Source organism: Vigna unguiculata, chromosome 3 (genome assembly GCF_037176805.1).
Source record: "Vigna unguiculata cultivar grain cowpea cultivar isolate G323 ecotype 2 chromosome 3, ASM3717680v1, whole genome shotgun sequence".
In the NCBI taxonomy this organism is placed as follows: Eukaryota; Viridiplantae; Streptophyta; class Magnoliopsida; order Fabales; family Fabaceae; genus Vigna; species Vigna unguiculata.
In genome coordinates this window covers 60,006,917-60,026,591 of record NC_140794.1, presented here as the reverse complement: position 1 = coordinate 60,026,591, position 19,675 = coordinate 60,006,917, and the positions used below count along the sequence as shown (strand labels likewise).

Here is a 19,675-nt window from a genome sequence, read left to right as displayed (position 1 = left end):
TCACCCGTAGCAAAATCTGTGTAAGGAAACCTGAGACCTTGACACTGCACAAGTTCGCTTAATTCCATAAACAACACTAATTTCATCCCAATATCACAAATTATGAAGTGGAAACTTAGCATTTAAACTTAAAATGCATAAGCATAACCGTGAAGCCTCTCCAAATCGCAACCACGTTTTGGAACCAACTTCTGCTGGCTTCCACTAATAGTGTATAAATACCATTTCGAGATATCCAGCACCATGAGAAAAGTTGTCAAAATCTTACTCTTATTTCATCAATATATAACCAGCAATTATTTAATCAGAAAGGTTAAGTGAGGCCCTTGGAAGAAGGATGTATTAATTAAAATGCCTCCGGTTGCACCTTTAGCCCCAAAGTTTTAACATAAAGAAACTATTCCTCCAAGAGAAATTGACATTCTTCATCCCCATGCATAAACAGGAAGGTTGAGCCTCAACATTCTCCCCGATTCCAAATTGCACACAGAAACTGCAAGATCGCCCAAACCAAGAGTTTCATGTAGACAAATATGTCTGCTAAATAATTCCCAACTGTGGTAAAAAATAAACATAATTACAAAATAGAAAATTCTCCATGTTAACTTTCGAGCATCTACGTTAGTAATAGCCAACAGCTTTGAGATTATTTTGCTGTGTATCTTGCGGAACATCACCACCGCCTTCACCTAAAAATACAATGCGACCTGAAAGGAAATGGTATTGCATCAAGGCCTTTGGCAAGGAATTACAGATTCTCAACCAATCTTGTGTCACATGCCAAACATTATTTTAATCATAAGCTACCTAAAAGATCTTTAGCCTCTGACTGACAATCAATGGAGAAAATGGGAAATATATCGTTATAACATCTATGTTCCAATAGGATACGGAGGAAGAAAAAATAGATATGGAGAGCAGATCAATCATGGGTATAATAAACTAACGTTAAAACTATAAGATTTTTGTAGGGAAGGGGGAATAGGAAGAACTTTTAATTTCGAAATATTACATTCATGTAACATGTAATGATGTTAAAAAAAATTAACCAAATGGTCATTATTTATAGTAATAAATAAGTCAAGTCCAAAGGCCACTAATATAACAGGATCATTGACATAATTAAACAAGAAAACAAATCTGAAATTATAATGAAATCAGGATGGTGGTAACCACTCCCAAGGCTGCGTCCTCAACCAGATGAGCAATAGATTTCAATTCCATAATATTCCCAAGATACATTGTGAAGATACTCTAACAACTAATTCCTCTTTTGTTTTTAAAATGTGCAAGATCAACAGGGAGTAGGGGACAAAACGTGTGTTTGTTGAATCATGAACCTGAGCATCACTTACTCAACATAAGAAGGTTAAGTTATACAAGGCTCGATAATCTCACTTATAGAGCTCGACAAACTCATGATTTTAAGGTAAGAAGAAATTGACCAAAAATTAAGGGATTAAGATTTATTAAAAAAAATCGGAAGCTGTTGAACTTCGAAATGATTCCCAGGCCATTTTATATTTGATGTTGGAAAAAGCAACAACTAACCAAGTAACATGTCACTATAGTAGGGTGCTAGTTATAATAGAATGCCATAAAAGTAAGTATTCTGATCAGCAAGAGCCATGGAGTATAAGGCAGAAAAACACAAGACAACGCGAGCAGCATTTTCTCACTCAATAAATAATTCAACTTCGCAGAAATAAGACTTATCGGCCCTAGTTCTTACAAGAAAATTGGATAAAACAACGAAAGCACAGACAAGAGCAAATCCAGAGATAGAAACAACACCAGCAGAGTTATCCAAAACATCCAGTGGTACCAATCAAATTAACAAAATAGAAAGAAGATATACCGTTCCGACGAACAGCAACTTCTCGAATTCGCCGGGCAAGTCCAGTGATCGGATCAGTGAAAACTTTGGTCTCGAGGTTCCCCTCCACGTAGAGCATCGAACTACAACAACAAGCACCGTCAGTAACAACGTGCAGTAATTCGTTGATCAAAAGAGTGGCACGTGACCGAAACTAACCCGGGAACAATGTGTTTGGTGACAAGAGTTCCCAATCTCTGAGGATAAATGGAGACACGATGCCACTGGATAGCGGAACGATTGGCATAATCCCTAGGGTTCTCGTTCTCGAGCGGCCTCCGGTTGTTGCGAATCCCACCGGTACCGATGGAGAGAAGAGTGACGACGGTGCCACTCTTGAGCGTCTTCTGGAACGGTACCTGCCCCGCCTTCCCAACCAGTATGGCCTACACAACAAACACAACTACAATTGAAATCGAATTGGACAATGCGTGGTGTTAATTGTGAAATTGGATTAGGATTAAGAATAGGGATACTCTGTAGATGCCAATGTCGAGGCCGTTCTCTAGGGGGCGATCTGCGGCAATCCTTTCCTCTCCTTGGGCGGTGTCGGGTGACGGTGAGTCCGGTGGTGAGTCAGCCTCGTCCAAGTCGGAAACGAGATCGGTGGAGAAGTGTAGCGGAAGATGGTGGTGATAGGCGTTAGGGTTTCGAAGCAGAGAGCGATAGAGGGTCCTTGAAAGCGTGACCATGGAACTCGACATTTTCCTCGTAGTGGTTACTTACTGATGCTGGTCGCTTCTAAAACCCTAGTAGCTTCACACCAAAACCTTTGTTAATTTTTATGTAAGAAGTTTTATTTCAACAATAATATTTCTTTTATTTCTATCTTTCGCAACAGTTATTATGTGTAATAATGATGACAGAGGTAAATATAAAAGGAGTAGGTTTATGATTTGTTGAGTCCGATTTTTTTTCATGTATAATTATTTGTTGAACATTAAAAATGCATTATTTTAATATTTAAAAATAATTTTAACATATTTTAAAATTTTAAAATTAATGATTATAAGTGTAATATGCAAGTATAACGGAGAACGACAGAAAAGAATCCGAACTCCTCCGAATTGTTATATGTATATTACTACTTTTAACCATGCTGTAAATAAGAAATATTTATTCAATTTTTGTCTATGATATTACTTTTATTAAAACTTTTCTTCTTAATTTTTTTTTACAAAACTAAATTTCGATGGCATGCTTAAAAACTTGAAGAACAATATATGTGAAAATTATTACACACATTATATTTTAGAAAAAAGAAAAAAGATACACCGATATATGCTAAGCTAACCAATATTAATAACAAGTGAACATTTATATTAGTTCCTAAAATATGAATATGTTGATTAATAGATTATTAATTAAAATCTTTACGTAAATGAATCTTTAAGAAAAATGGATGAACTTTTTAAGCCCGTATTAAAAAAAAAAATCAAGTGAAATAATGTGTATTTTCATATTATACAGACTAATTTAAAATATATTTATCAATAAATATTAATTATATTTAAACTAAAGTAACTATGATAAAGATATTATATTATATTTTTAAAATAGATTAAGTCACCATTGTTAAGATCTTATTTAGAAGGAATCTCTTAAAATTTATCGACAATAAATCATTGATCGTGGATCATGATTATTTTTGTTAGAAATCTTGAGTTGAAGCCTCAAACGTGTACAATATAGTTGCAGTAAATAAGAATTAATTATTGTGAGTATATCATTATTTTTAAATTTAAATTGATTTTTATTGTATTTAAAATTTAAAATTAATAACTATCATTGCTAATTCTGAAAAAAAAAAGTATTTATTAATTTAAACATTTTTAAGTGCTCAATCAATTATTAATAATGTGTCAAACAACATTAATAAAGACTACTTTTATTTTTAACTAAGGTAACCGTGAAAAGGAAATTCTTTTATGATTCTAAGAGTATATCATGTCACCAATGTTAAAATCTTACACAGTATGAATCTTTTAAATACATCTTTAATAATTCATTGAGTGTGATCATTATTATTTTTGTTTAATTAGTAATTTTGAGTTCGAATCTTAAACATGTAAGATATAATTACATCAAATACAAATCAATTATTGTCAGTATATTATTATCTTTAATTTTTAATTCATTTTAAATTTTAAATTAATAGGTATGTATTGTCTATTAAAAAAATCATTTATTCTTAATTAGTAATTTTGAGTTCACGACTTGAACATGTAAGATATAACTACATCAAATAAAAATTAATTATTGTCAGTATATTAATATCTTTAATTTTTAATTTGTTTTAAGTAGAGTTGTCAAAATGAGTTGGAACTTGGGAGCCAATCTCGCTCAGCACAGGTTCAGACCGGGTTTGGTTGAAATATTTTTACAAATTTCAATACGGGTTGATTTTTGACTCGGCTCATTTAGAACTCGGCTCATTCGGGTTGACTCACCAACCCGCAAATTTTTACAAGTGTTTTTATTTTTTTATTAAGTTGGGCTTTACATTTGGATCATGATAAATTATTTTTTTATCCAACACATAAATAGTTTGTACTTTTTTTATTTTAGTTTGTATTTGGATTATATTCAAGTTTATTTAGATTTTAATTAGAATTACAATTTAGTTTTGACTGAAAAAAAATAAAAAAATAATTTTTTTTAATTAAGTGAATCCGTGAGCCAACCCGTTTAACCTGTCAACCCGTGGTGGGCCAGGCCAGATTCGAATTTTTTTGTCTCGTTAAAAAGTGAGCCGGATTGGATTGACTCACTAAATCATCAATCCGTGGTGGGTCGAACCGGATCAGGCCGGATTACCCGTTTTGACAGCTCTGGTTTTAAGTTTTAAATTAATAGGTATGCATTGTCAATTAAAAAGAAAAAGCCATGTATTCTTAGTTTAAATAATTTTAAGCGGCAGAATCCAATAATAAATATATAATTTTCTTACGCTGATAACATACCACTAATCTAATTCTGTTAATCAAGCTTCGTATGAGAATAAAAAAGAATAATTTACCTTAACTTAAATATAAATATATAAATAACTTTTTTTAATAATTAAAAAGTTAAAATCTATAAAAATTAACTCCTTTAAGAAACAAAACACAATCTACTCATTTTTTCTTTGTGATTTCCTTTTTTTCTCTATGCTCTACTCCTAGAATTCAACTCTTTCTCATTTTTTGAAAATTAAAATAGTAAAAGCAACATTTTTGTAACAAACCCTATAATCTGTTCTTAGCAATCTATACATATAAGACAAACTTAAGTAATGTAGGGTTACTCAATGAAAACGTTGGTAGGTTCTTTTTTAAGATAAGAAAACTAATTTAATTGAAATTTAGATCTTATTGTTGAATTAAATAAATTAAAAAAAAAAGAAGAAGCAACGATTCATCTATCCAAGATAATAGTTTTTCATCACACTTTATAATTTCACAATTCAGGTCAAATCATCCTTCTCATAATGATTATTTTCAAATTTCAACAAGTATATAAAGACAATATTCATAGCGTTTTTTTTAATTCAACAATAAGATCTTACAATTTCAATTAAATTAACTTTCTTTACCTTAAAAGGAGAGACTACCAACCTCCTCCTTGGACACCCCACTCTACTTAAACTTGCCCTACGTGTATAGATGGTTAAGAGTCGATTGTAAGATTTGTTATACAAATATTTAAAATCTTGCTTCCACTGCTTCAATATTTAAAAGATGAAGTAGGGTTGGATTATATGAGGAGAAGAGAAAAGAAGAAGATCTTGAAGAAAAAATGGATAGGATACAAAACTTAAAATCTATAAAAATGGGCTCCTTTAAGATACAAAACACTTTTTTACCCATTTTCCTTCAATATTTTATTCTTTTCTTCGCTCTCTACTCCTCCCAGAATCCAACCCTTTCTCATTTATTGAAGATTGAAGTAGTAAAACAAGATTTTTGTAACAAAACGTATAATATGCTCTTAGCAATCTATACATGTAGGGCAACCTTAAGTAGGGATGGCAATTAGGGTCTGGCCCGTGGGCCCGGCTCACAGAAAAACGCGAGACGGGCCAGGATAATGAGCCCGCAGGCCCGTGCATATAATATTAATAAAATAATTATTTTTATTTAAAAAACATTTAAAAGGTAAAATTGGAAATTAAATATAGACAAAAAAAATCTTTATTTATATATATATTAATATATATTTTTTAGAATATTAAATATGTAAAATATATTACAAATATTTAATTTTTAAAAACATGTTTAAAATTATATAAATATAAAAAAAATGGGGTGGCCGGCCATGGCCCTCCTCCGTCATTACTATGTTTTGTCATTGAGTGTGGGGTGTATAAAGAGAACTTTGGTAAGCTAAAAAAACTAATTTAGTTGAAATTTCAAGATCTTATTATTAAATTAAAAAAAAATCATTTATATATTTATTGTGTGAACCTAAAAAATATATAAATAATTTATTTTTTACTTTTCATTAAAAAGTTAAAATCTATAAAAAATAGACATCTTTTAAGAAACATAATACATTTTTATCCTTTTTTTCTTCATGGTTTCTTTTCTTTCTCTGCTCTTCATAGGATTCAATCCTTTGTTTTTCTTTTAAAGATTAAAGCAGTAAAAGCAAGATTTTTATAACAAACGGTGCACTCTACTCTTAATAATTTGTACATGTAAGACAAATTTAAGTAGTGTAAGGATATCCAATAAAAGCGTTGATAAAATCTACTTTAAAATAATAAAAATTAATTTAATTAAAATTTTAAGGTCTTTAAATTTATATAAAAAAATCAGTTATATATTTATTGGATTCTCACACAAACAATTTGTAATAATTATAAATGATTTTTAAAATAATGATTATAAAAATTAATAAGATGTTTTGGATCTGGGCAACGCAAATCCTTTGTTTTCTCGGTGTCGAGCTGTACTTTTAAAATCTCGTTGTCTTAAAATAAAATAATTATTATTTATTATTATTATTATTATTATTATTATTATTAGATTTAATAGTTTAATTTGTTGAAAAATCATAACTTTTAATTTATATGACCAAATAATTTATTAAGGGGTTAAAATGATAATATAAGAATAAAATATTTCAATGGAGGGGTTCATGATACTTCGAATAAAATTTAATACAGTATTTTTGTGCAGATGAAAACGGTCTATAAAATAACTGTAGAAAAATAAAAGTTTAAATGCTTATTTTATTTTTTAGTCCAAAAAAAAATTTACTATTCCAGTCTTTTATATATATATATAGATATATATGTTTTTAATTCCTTTTGTTATTTAACTATATTTTAGATTACTTTAATTCTTTCTATTACGATTAAAATATTGAAAAAAAATATGTATAAGAATTCGAATAGAACATTTTTTAAATAAAAAGCTGAAAGGTAAAGATTTTGGAGCTACTAGACCCAATAAATAATTGCAAAACTATTAACTCTGCATATTTAGATTTAAGAGTAACAAAACAAATGATATCTGGAAGCGAAAAGCAAAAAAAAAAAAAAAAACGCGTGCATATTTTGGGTGCCTCTTCAGCATTCAGCATATTTCTTTGTGAGCGTCAAAAGGGACCCACGTCAATTGGTGTGCCTAAAATCGTAACACGAAACAAATGAAAGGCTGCCATACAACAGAGCTATTTGCATCTTCTTATCCATGAAATCTCATCAGAATCCCTTACTCTATCTATTGTTCTTCCTTGCTTCGTGTTTTTTAACTTTTCCTTAATCTCATGATCTCCCTATAAATGAAGTGAAGAGCTGATGCAGACATTAACATAAACCAATTGTCAAGTATTGCAAATACAATAACGCAGAAATGCTACAAAGAGTAGTGCGATACTCCGTCCAACCATTTAATCTTCCAACTCGCACGACACCACCATCACTTACGCCAATTCAATTAATACCCACTTCTCCATCTTTCCCAATCCTCAAACAGCAATGCAGATTATCACGTAGAGAGCTCACAATCTTCAGCAACTCTTGCTTGCTACTTCTCTTGGGTACTCAGGCAGTGGATGGATCCAGCGCAAAAGCAGAAGCAGCAGATGCAAACACAAACGAAAGTGATCAACCAGAAGAGAATGTGGTTTTTGTAGAAGAGGATGTTGCTAACACAAGCAGCACTGCTCAACCAGAAGAGAATCGTGTTTTAGCAGAAGATGTTGCTAACACAAGTAACACTGCTCAACCAGAAGCGAATCCTGTTTTAGCAGAAGATGTTGCTAACCAGCAGGCAGAAAATTTAAATGTAGCAGAAGGAAATGTTACTAAAACAAGCAACAGAGACCAACCAGAAGAGAATCTGACTACCACTCCTAGCTGCACCGAAAGAAAAACTACCAAACAAGTATTTTTAGACATATCTATTGATGGCGAACCTGCTGGGCGCATTACCGTAGGGCTTTATGGAGATGAGGTCCCTGCAGGAGTCGACAGGTTTAGTAAGATTGTGAGTGGAGCCGCTGGTATTAGCTACAGAAGAAAAGAGTTTGTCAAAATCATGCCCAATTATGTTCAACATGGCGGCCTTAGATCCTATGGGGTGGATTCTGAATTTGCTTCGAGGACAGGTAGCAACTTGGGAGCTGATAGTCTAGTTCAGGAATGGGAGAGGGAGTATGAAAAATGTCCTGGGACTAAAAACGTGACTGGAAGTGTTGGCATTATTGTGAGAAACCCGTCAAAACCACCCCCAAAGATGAAGCTGGTTGCCAAGAAAGGAAAGCTTGAGATTGATCAAGAAGAAGTAGGTATTGATCCCAATGGTACAGAATTTGTCATAGTTACAAAGGACTCACCAGAATTGGATACATCTTCTCTGGTAATTGGAAGAGTGATAGGAGGCATGGAGGTTGTCAAGAGGATCGGTGAGGTTAAAACGGTACAGGAGAATACAGGATCTCCATATTTTAGGTGAGTCAACCAGACAATATTTATCGAATCATGTTCATGTATGATGGACTTGATCTTGAGGCACTTTTCTTTGTTTTCTTCCCTATATCTCTTTGCTGCTATGCACAGTTTAACATGTTCCTATGATAATATTGCAAGTATACTGATATTATTATTACAGGGTGGCAAAGCTGATAGGAGACAAGAGAGCTGTTGTAGCAGAAAGAGGATTCAACCGCCCTTATTCAAAGGTCATTGTTACAAACTGTGGTTTAATGCAGTAAGACAAAATTGTATTATTCAATCCCTTCTATAGTTGATTTCCAGGGAATGTATAAGAAGACATGTCACATTCTATAATAATCACCACTGTCATCCAACACTACGTAATGTCTGTCATTTGTATTACAAATGAGGGGGAAAAATATTACAGCAGCTCGGTTCCAAATGACAAACTAAACGTCAATAACAGTTATCGAGGGTGCAACAAAATTACCTGCTTTTGTTAAGATATATCAGTTAAAAAAAAACAAAAACAATTAGACCTTTGATACAACAATTACAAGGCTCTTAAATAGAAACACATACCAAGAAAAAAAAAATGACAGTATACACAACATCTAGATCGAGGAGGGAACTGTTCTTGAATTAGTACTTCTCTTATGCTCTGGGTCCTGGGTCCAAGCAATTAAGTATTTTGCCCTATAATATGAGTGGACTTCATTCTCTTCGTTGGTGGAGACATGAAAAGCTTTCTAATTGAACCCACAGGATCATCCACCTGCATGTACACAAATGCTATATGTAAAGACAGTGAATCTTCCTAAGTAACCATTCCACAGTCAAGTAGGCATATTCAGATGTTTATAGACCATGAAAGGAACTGTTCGATGCAACTTGCAACAGTGTGGGCAAACAAACCACAGTAAAATAGAGACAATATGAACGACTATAATTTCAGACTGCCAGGCTTACTGTCTTTTTTACAACAGTATTGGCAATTATTCAGATTTTGCACGCTTATATAAATTACTAATTTGAACTACAGGTTAACCTTGGGATCTTGTTGAATAATTTAAATCGATAGATTTAGGGTTTTGGTTCTTGTTTGAGGTTGTTAAATAATCAATTGAATTTTGTTAAAATAAGACAGGGTCATTCCAAAAACTTAGGTCCATGATGTTGCTATCCGCCAATTCAATATGATATATAGTAGTCATCCAATGATTAAATAAGAGTCCTAATAGCAGCAAGAAATACCTTAACAATGGGAAAAGATGAGGGAGATCTATTTGGTGAACGCGGCAACTGATTTTTCTGATGATACAGAGCAGATAATGTTTGTTTCCACCCAGGTTCCCCGCCATTTATTGATGCAATCCAGGGGCAGAAGTGTCTGTGCTGCCGGATTGGATCAAATTCCATTGCTTTATCAGAAGGTCCTTGGTTCTTAGACTTCTCTGCAAAGTAAAGGGATGAAGATGCATAAGCTTTCTATTTCTCTAACAAATTAACTCATAATGACAAGTGAACTACAAACTGTCATGCCAAACAGATAAGATACAATTGTCAGAATAAATTTAACTCCGCAATTCATATTCAAACATTCAATGTTAATGAATTATCAATGAACCATATCATAGTGCTTACCTAAACTAGAAGGTACATCTTCACTATCAATAGGATTCTCTTCTCTGTCACTACCAACTACGCCATCTGAAGTCTTACGCGAAACAGAAAGTGCTTCACCTTCTGTAGAGTCTTTCTGTACAGCAATATTTTAGTTAATGTGGATTTCCAAACAACTAGCCATGGCAAAACTACTTACGATCAAGAATTTTGTTAAGTCTTACTAATTGTGAATACAGAAAATATAATAACTAGGCAATAATTTGTATCTATAATTGTCATAAGTTACTATCTGTCCACTTGACAAGTAAAAATCTCTAACCTGAGAACTACTACAATATCCTGCGGCTGAACTATTCAATTTATCAGTATCTGTGTGTATAGGCATCTTATCCTTGAGAGAAAATGATTGTCCTGCATGATGGGTGCCCACAATAACATCTGAATCACAGATCCTTGCTTGAGAACCAGTTTCATAATCTGCTGTCTCCCTGGTTTCAGATGTCAGGGGAACAAGTTGTCCAATAGAAGCATTAATGATATTGCCAGTTTCCTCCTGTAAATTTGATTCATCACCACCTTTGTTAACAAAAGCATGATCCCTAAAATTAGAATCATAAGAAAGACGAGCCCTTAAATTCTGACCAATAACAGGCAGAGATATAATAGCTTTAAAGTTTTGCTTTGTTGGGGGAGGACCCCCTGCAATTGTCATATTTAGACTTGAAGAAGTATCTTTTGATGAAATTGTAACATCAGGCCTGGCACACTGTCTATCTTCAAGATCATCTTTATTCAGTAAATTGAGGACCGCAAAATCACTTTCACCATTCACTTCAGCATATCCGACTAGTCTGAATGATTCCACTGGCCGAGGAACTGTACAGAATGCCCACAATCCAATAGTGGCCCCACATAGGGTGCAATCCAGTACTGCAGAATTGGGATCCACTTGTTGTTCCCCAATAGAAACCATTGAACTTTCATCCGTTTTATTTTCATCGGTGCCAGCAGAATGAATCGCGAGAGTAGTTGCATTTTTAAGAGACGGATCAGATATATCCTTACACTCAACAACATAAGGTAGAGGACGAAGTTTCCAACCACATAAACTTATAAGCTTTTGAGCCTGCAAAACTTAAAAGCATCAGTAATCATTATTTAATAGTGGAGAAAATAAAGAAATGCTAATATATACACTAAGATGTTATCCTGAAAAAAAAAGGTAGAGAGATCATGAAAATATATTGATACGAGAGCCCATTCCTCAAATACATTTAGTCATTTAATAATAAAAAATCAGGATAAACCATTTATGTTATGCTGAAAAATGAAGAACATATATATGGAGGAGACAGATACATATAATCCTCAGCGAAGTTTCAACCTCAATCATGGTTGTTAAACTCATGAACTTTTTCAATTTAATTTTACACTTGCATGAGTTATATAATTCTAGGAGTGAAAAGAAGTGCTAACTTGAACACAAATCATTTTCATTTGACTCGGTGACTGTGAGCAAATTCAGACAGAACCATTCAAAATAGTGAGTTTAAGAGCCCAAAGTGAATCGCTCCAGCTAAATGTTGAACTCCCCCCACCCCCCACTTCGTCACTCCAAGCACACACAGCCAATATGACAGCACTCCATCTCTTTTTTTCATTTTGTTAGCATCTAAGCCTCTGAAAAAACTCCACACCTATGATCATGCCTCCAATCAACCTGACTGATATGCAAACTGTATGAGCCTCAAACTAGTTTGTTTCAACCTGAAAGGACTGTACAGCAGTGCATGATCATCCTCTAACAACTCCAATGACCTGCACAAAACAAAGCACCAATTTCTTGTGTGCAAGAACAAGACATCACTTGATTAAACCTCTCAGGCTGTGGAAGTATACCCCATTGTGACTTACGTGCTCTGTCTAAGCTCCAAAACAGCATGATCCAGTAGTGACAGCCTATGAAGCCCGGACATGCCATATCAATGGCGTATCCCATGTCCGACATGTATCGGACACCGACAAGTGTGTACTTGTATGACACACATGTCAGTCAAGTGTCTAATTTAAAAAACATCTTTTTGTTTTTGACATAATTTTGACATAATTCCAACACAATGTTAATAACCACAAATTTAACGATTTTCTAAAAAATCCATAAACTTGTGAACTTGTCACATAAGTTTCCATTATGATTATAAAAATAAGGAAAAAATATAATATGATCACTATTATTCACTTTCTTTTTTATATTAGATAGATAAATTATATTCATTTTTATGTTAATTGACAATGTGTTAGTTGAAAGTTTGAAACTAATATGTATATACATGTCGTGTCCCGTGTCCTATTTTTTTTCAATTTGGCCGTATTTCCGTGTCGTGTTGTTTTCGTGTCTGTATCCGAACTTCATAGGTGATAGTTTCCATTTTGTGGGTTTTGTTTTAACTCTGAAATTTGTTGTCAGAATTTTCCATGCACATAAGCATAAATTGCATGTATTGTCAGTCCCCATTTTACAAAATTTCTGAAATTGGTGGGTCAAGGTCTCGTCAACAAACATTACTGCTTCAGCGGCCACTTCCAAAAGTAAGGGAAAAAATGCCCCTAGAAAAAAATTTTTTTAGTATTATTTTTGTATTTATGTGAACAGTACAAGTTTACAAGTCTACAAACCCGCAAAAACTTTTCATAATTCATAAGTTTGACAATCTTACTTCTAATTCATTTGCAAATGAATCATAGTTCAAAACAGGTTCAGTTTTGGCAAGCATCAACTGATAAAGCAGCACCTAAGCCAAAAAATACATGAAAAATCTCTCTTAAAAATGTTAATTAAGTGCATAAGCCTGTAAGCAGATATAGAAAATTCTATCTAGCAAACAAGTGCCGTGTTTATTCAGAATCAAAGAAATGTACACAAAAACAAGACCAACATACCCGATCACATACACTAATTCAAGAAAAAGTTGTCATACTGATACAGAAAATGAGATTTTTGAACTTACTAGAAAACCAGATATTACCTGATAATACAATTTCAGTTCCTCCTGAGTATTAAAATCCACAATCCCAGAATTCTCAGTAGATCCATTTCCACACTCCAGCATCAAAGATTTCCCAAGAAAGTCTTCCAGAAGTGGACTTTGGCTTTTAATATAAGCTATAGCAGAAGATGAAATTCGTGGAAGAGCTGATAGTTGCAAGAGTGCAAAACAGTGTTCTCTGAAATTTTCAACTAATATCTCTGGAGTTGTAGGAGGAAATCGTGCCAGTGTTTCACTGCAGGCATTATCAATCCATGGGCAAAGTAATTTATGTCCATTATCCAACTTTAAGCTAAATACTAATGCCGCCTTCTCCACTGAACAGAAGACATTCTAGTTAGAAAACTCGTATCATTGAATGAAGTTGTGAGTAATATAACAACTGAGAACAACAGCATACCCTGTTGCTGATTCCAAGATGCTGGTGTAGAGAAAAGAAGACGTGCTCCACATGCTTCACAGGCTATGGTGTCAATATCCACATTGATCCAACCTCTACTAGCACAATTTACTGCACTCACTACCTGAAATGAAAATATCAGAAATAAAATTATAGGCCATAAAAATTGTGGGAAAACAGATCGGAGAAAGGTGACAAAGGAGGTTGGCAGTAGACCAAAGTTTATTAAATATAAAGCGATTCATTTCTTGACAAAGGAAAATCATGAACCATGAGGCAAGAGGCTTTCTTTATAGAAGTAGATGATATTCTTTGCAGGATAGTGTTAAAGAACGATACGTTTTTCTTCAACAGAATTGTCATTCTTACTTAAAAGCAAACAACCTAGCAGAAAGCCAAATAGAATTAGTTTTGAGCTTCAGTAGAACATACCTATCTTAAACAGCTTATCTATATAGGACTGACAAATCATATAAGGCATCGCTTCTTTGTATTTCACTAGCACAAGTGTTACTTTCAAAAATTCCTCCAAAGTTTAAAAATAGGCTGAATGGATCAAAATTCTCCATTAGCCAAACGTTTGGTATTTTTCCCAATCAATAAAAGGTTCGTCGTACCCTTTACCTTCCTCAAGCGTTGTTTCCAGTTTGTAATGATGTATCTGCCTCGTATACTTTTGTTGCAACGCATGAACACCCACACACCATACTAAAAGCTTTAAAATATAACCATGACACTAAGATGGCGGTACCCAGTAATAAATGCACAAGAATTGATTCACTAAAGGTGTGTTTATAAAATTTTATAATATTTTAAAATGACAGATTCACATAAAGTTATTGCAATGATATTTTCTTTTGATAACCTTCTTTTTCACTGCAAAACCCCAGTCCCAAACACACCCTTATCAGTAGAGAGAAAAAGGAGAATATAGACAGCCAGAAATGACCTTTGGTTTAGCAAACCATGACATAGATTTGAATGTAGCTAATCTCCTCATAAAGTCACCACGATCCCACGGTCGGCAGAGTGGTCCCTGCAGTGCGGTGGTCGCCGCCGAGGAGGACTGCTGTCCCTCAGCAACATCCCCTCTCCGATTCAACTCAATCCCCCCTGACGGGTAAGGACGTTTCTTACTCCCCGATAACTGCACTCCAGACGAACTGCAAACACAAACACAAGCACATATTTCCCACAAAAATTTTGGTTACAAAAAAACAATGATAGAGCCAATTTTCAGCACATGCTTAATAAGCAGACACGTTAAACACCTGAAATCAAATTCCACAGCAAACAAATTAAGAGAAGTAGCAAGATGCAACACTGGTAACTAGTAACTAGAATCTAGCAAAATACGGTTACGCAATGTTAACATAATGAGGGTGTACATAGACGTGTATCGTGATTCAAATGTTGTTATTATGAAATTTCATGGATTGCAAAGTGAGAAAACAAAAATCGAAGAGAGAACCTGGAGGAGGAAGGGGGTTTGGGAGGGTGGAAGAGCTTGTCCATGATGGAATGGAATCTCTTTTCAGAATCTTGCACCATTCTTTTATGTTATTTCTTGAATTCAGATTTCAAAAGAAAAGAGTGGAGCATGAAAGCAAAACCTAAACGCGCGTTTCAGTTTGAGTTTGGGATCACTTCCGCTGCTGGCCTGAACAGCGGCTACGGTGATTTCCGAACTCGCCTTCACCTGCGTCAAATTTAAAGGCCCTGTTTGGATTGTGGCTCTCCTCCAATACCAACTGTACGTATCGTAAAGGTTGGATTCGCTTCACACAAATAATGCTAGGCCTATTCTTTGGGTTGGGCTCACTTTATTTTATTCTAATAACTCCTATATTTCTTCAATTTTATCTTCTCTTTTTACTTTGTTAAATTGAAATTGATTACATTTTAATTTGTATGTTCACTTAGATTTTAATACATTTTTATTATATAAGTTATTTATTTTTATACCATTTTTATTAAATTTAAGATGTTGTTTAAAAAAATTTAATTTAAGGGTAAGAGAATTTGATGTTATTATATAAACAGTAAAAAAAGAGGAATGTGAAAAAAAAATCAAAGTTACGGGAACAAATGTACACTTAAATATGTTATTAATCTTTCTAAAATTTAGTTTTGGTATCGGTGCAAGCTCCATAATTTCAAATATAATTTTAAGTATATAACTAAAATATAATTTTAATCCACTTCTATTACTGACATGTCATTTTTTAAAATATAAAAACTAAATTGCAGAAAAAAAATAAAACTAAAAGAACTAATTTTAATTCCATTGATTGAATGAGTGAATGAATTGTAAAAAGTGATTTGATAATTGGATGTGTATAAATAAAAGAAACGCCAACAAATATAAATCAGATTAAAATCCGATTTTAGTCTTCTGATCCGATATTCATATTTAGTTTTCTAATATTTAAAAATATTCAATTAAGTTTTGATGGTTAGATTTCCATTATAATTTATACATTAAATTACTTTAGTTGAAAATTTTAAATATTTAAATTAACTTCATTTTTTAAGAAATAATTTAATATATAAATTATAATAAAAATTAATATGAATTTATCGTCAAAACTTAATTGAATCTTTTTAAAGATCGGATAATTAAATTGAACTAAGGTAAGAATCCAATTAAATTGTGTATAAAAGTGAGATGAACAAAATAGAATTTTACCATATAAATTATAATATGTCATATGTTATATATTATTTCAATCAAACTCTATTACTTAGTAAATATGATATTTAATTTATTTTTCTTTTCTCTTTTTAATAAAGAAATTGTAGCATAATCATACTTGTCTACGTTTTTACATATTAAGAGAAATTAATTATATCATATTGTTTTTGATAAATTTATGTCTTCATCCTTTTGCAGGAAAAAAATAATAATCTTATCATAATACATATAAATAAGAGTTAAAAATCATAGAAGCATCACTTGTTCTTATCTCGTTATTACCGATTATTGTTTGTTATTTTAAGAAAATGTTTGGGTTGTTAAAAATCATAGAAGCATCACTTGTTCTTATTTCGTTATTACCGATTGTTTGTTATTTTAAGAAAATGTTTGGGTTGGTTATCAAAATAACATAACTATGTTAACAAGAATAAGTAAATCTAATATATATATATATATATATATATATATATATATATATATATATTAAACATATGTATTAGGAAATGAAAAATTTTGGGATCAATAATTTTATAATTTTATTTTTAGAAAAAATAATGCAAAGACATTTGACGACTAGTTTCAATTCGTTCGCATGTGATTTCTGATGGATTATTGTGTAAGATGAGACGAAGGGTGGAGAACACACCCTTAGCTTGATTCAACTGATTCAATTATAAATAAAGAGAATCTTTAAACTCACTCATATGAATAAAATAAAATAACAAGTTCCTCCTATAATATATCTTTTAACTCTCATATTTTTCAATCCTTACAAATTTTCGACACTTATAATATTTCACATTATAATATGATTCTTAAAACTTCATAAGTCCGCATCTCAATAAAGTTCACGTTAAACTCCTAAGATCAAAATCTAGATTTTAACCGATGTTTACTTCACTTATATTGAAAATTAAGAGGGATAATTCGTCTCACGAAAAATATTGTTTATTATCCATGACAATAATTAACAAACATGTAAGTACAATTATTCACATGGTAGTTGAAAAGAGAAATCATTTAATTTAAAAAAAGACAAACCTTCCATTTATTAAGAAGCTGCCAAGAAAAATAATAATAATTATTTTTAGTCATCATGGCAGTGGCGGATCATTGATGGAGTGGGAGGGCATGACTCTCCAAACTTTTTAAAACATTTTAAAATTTATATATTGAGAATTTTTAAGATTTTTATTAAGATTTTTTTGTGTTCTTTTACATTTTTTTTTGAATTTTTCACATGTTATATTATATCTCACTCTTACCTATTTTCTTTCTTTTTATTTTTAAGAAAAAAGAAAACTAAACACAAATTTATTAATTTTACTCTCATTGTCTGATGAAATTAAAAGAAGTGAAATTAGAAAAGCTTGTTTAAAATAGTATTCATATAAACTACAACTTTATAAATTTTGAGTGTATTATTTTGGTTTCCCAAAATTATTTGTCAAGATATGCCACTAAACATGGGTGAATATAATTATGAATACACTAAATGATTTGATTATCGGTATTCAAATTTTTTGTTAGGTTTACGTTGTTAGTCTTCTGACATCCCTTGCATACAAGACTATCACTTTATTTTTCAATTATTGTAAAAGGGTTAGAACACCCTACAAATACTCTACTATATTAATTACCGAATTCTTTGATAATAATAATAATAATAATAATAATAATAATAATAATAATAATAATAATAATAATAATAATAATAATAATAATAATAATAATAATAATAATACACTAAACGACAACTAAGGTATTTATGCCACTTAGAATGTCAACTTTTGTGGAAATTATCTCCAAAATTGCAATAGCCCAATCAACTTAACTTCAAAGACCTTCACAACTTCAATATATGTAACAAAACTATCCAACAAATGTGTGCTCCGTCATCTTTAAAAATATTCTTATAATTGACTTCACCTAAACTTCCTTTGGGAACACCGTTTAGTTTCATTTTATCCAACTAGGGGACGAACTATAACATGTAACCTTCAAGATAATGACTTGAGATGTGTAATATTTTTCTTGAAGAAAGCGCCCACAGTTGTTCTAGTTGTTCTACATCAACAACTATTTCGACTCATCAATGTGTCAAACTTTAACAAAACTATCTCATCACTTTACTCCATTTTGGAAAATATATAAATAATCTATGTTTGAATAAGTCATGTATTGTATCATACCATTGCTTGCAATATATATATATATATATATATATATATATATATATATATATATATATAAATATATATTTTGCAATTAATGTTTTATGAAATGTATTTAATCCAAACTATATAGACAAATAAGTGAGGTACATAGAACAAATAAACGAGGAGTTGCGTATTAATTTTCGTACAATTTTTTAAAATTTATTGATCAATCTTTTTATGTCATCCAATGAATGTACTTCTTATGTACCACGAATTTGCTTACAAGTCACAAAAACAACACTTATTTTTTGAATAAGGTGGTTGGTTTGAAAAAAAAAATCAAATAAGATCTCAATCTAAGTGCGACACAATGAATAAATATGTGGGGAGAATTTTTTTTTAGTGAACGCGTCACAGTTAATTACTCATTTTTCTTGTAAAGACGAAGAAACAATTTCTATTTTCTCTACTATTTAGTACGACGATGAAGAATCAAATTATCACTATATTTCTTCCTTTTTCTACTTCTTCTTCCAAGTGCACAAAAACCCCAAGGAGTTGCAGGTTTTTTTCTACCAATGGGGGCCCTCCCTTCACCACCCCCATGCGGATGGTCTACAGGGTTCATAACTACTCCTCTTACTATAGGACTACCTAGCCAACATTTAGATCCGACTCTACCTTTGCTTGTTACTTTTCGTACAATTTTTTAAAATTCACTAATAAATCTTTTTTTGATCATCCAAAGGGATGTATCTCTTATGTACAACGAATTTGATTAAAAGTTACAAAAATCAATCCTTAATGCTTGCACTAGGTGGCTGGCTTGAAAAAAAAAATAGGCCAAACAAGATAGGAAAATAAGTGGAGAGCTGCGTATTACTTTTCGTACAATTTTTTAAAATTTACTTATCAATCTTTTTTTGTCATCCAATGGATATACC

At 32.0% G+C, this 19,675-nt stretch overlaps 3 protein-coding genes across 4 annotated transcripts; 1 reads left to right on the top strand and 2 right to left on the bottom strand.

The window, feature by feature from the left end:
* Positions 1 to 253: 253 nt before the first annotated feature.
* On the bottom strand, positions 254 to 2,658 carry LOC114176467 (Nucleic acid-binding, OB-fold-like protein). The gene is made up of 4 exons (XM_028061514.2): positions 2,353 to 2,658; positions 2,036 to 2,262; positions 1,859 to 1,959; positions 254 to 707 (listed from the first exon to the last, which is right to left on the bottom strand). Exons 1-4 carry the CDS (start codon positions 2,578 to 2,580, stop codon positions 622 to 624), a joined length of 642 nt encoding a protein of 213 aa, XP_027917315.1. The 5' UTR covers positions 2,581 to 2,658; the 3' UTR covers positions 254 to 621.
* Positions 2,659 to 7,507: 4,849 nt separating this feature from the next.
* LOC114177541 (Cyclophilin-like peptidyl-prolyl cis-trans isomerase family protein) lies at positions 7,508 to 9,180 on the top strand. The gene is made up of 2 exons (XM_028062927.2): positions 7,508 to 8,816; positions 8,977 to 9,180. The coding sequence occupies exons 1-2, from the start codon at positions 7,717 to 7,719 to the stop codon at positions 9,077 to 9,079; spliced, it is 1,203 nt and encodes a 400-aa protein (XP_027918728.1). The 5' UTR covers positions 7,508 to 7,716; the 3' UTR covers positions 9,080 to 9,180.
* Positions 9,166 to 15,652, bottom strand: LOC114177540 (C3HC zinc finger-like protein). 2 transcript variants are annotated; one of them, XM_085671113.1, is made up of 9 exons: positions 15,346 to 15,652; positions 14,824 to 15,037; positions 13,875 to 13,998; positions 13,454 to 13,791; positions 13,145 to 13,219; positions 10,747 to 11,553; positions 10,446 to 10,560; positions 10,056 to 10,255; positions 9,166 to 9,576 (listed from the first exon to the last, which is right to left on the bottom strand). In XM_085671113.1, exons 1-9 carry the CDS (start codon positions 15,423 to 15,425, stop codon positions 9,484 to 9,486), a joined length of 2,046 nt encoding a protein of 681 aa, XP_085527239.1. In that variant the 5' UTR covers positions 15,426 to 15,652; the 3' UTR covers positions 9,166 to 9,483. The 2 variants fall into 2 exon arrangements, with proteins under 2 accessions (XP_085527239.1, XP_027918727.1); XM_028062926.2 differs by lacking the exon at positions 13,145 to 13,219 and having other exon boundaries at positions 15,346 to 15,650.
* Between the last annotated feature and the right edge of the window lie 4,023 nt (positions 15,653 to 19,675).

Coding starts and splice junctions, on each gene's coding strand:
- LOC114176467 (XM_028061514.2), bottom strand. CDS start 2,580: ATGTCGAGTTCCATGGTCACGCTTTCAAGGACCCTCTATCGCTCTCTG. Junction 1,960..2,035: donor ACCAAACACATTGTTCCCGG/GTTAGTTTCGGT, acceptor TTGTTGTTGTAG/TTCGATGCTCTACGTGGAGG. Junction 708..1,858: donor AGTTGCTGTTCGTCGGAACG/GTATATCTTCTT, acceptor ATTTCCTTTCAG/GTCGCATTGTATTTTTAGGT.
- LOC114177541 (XM_028062927.2), top strand. CDS start 7,717: ATGCTACAAAGAGTAGTGCGATACTCCGTCCAACCATTTAATCTTCCA. Junction 8,817..8,976: donor ACAGGATCTCCATATTTTAG/GTGAGTCAACCA, acceptor TTATTATTACAG/GGTGGCAAAGCTGATAGGAG.
- LOC114177540 (XM_085671113.1), bottom strand. CDS start 15,425: ATGGTGCAAGATTCTGAAAAGAGATTCCATTCCATCATGGACAAGCTC. Junction 13,999..14,823: donor CATGGTTTGCTAAACCAAAG/GTCATTTCTGGC, acceptor TTTTCATTTCAG/GTAGTGAGTGCAGTAAATTG. Junction 13,220..13,453: donor AACTGAAATTGTATTATCAG/GTAATATCTGGT, acceptor TTTTTGGCTTAG/GTGCTGCTTTATCAGTTGAT.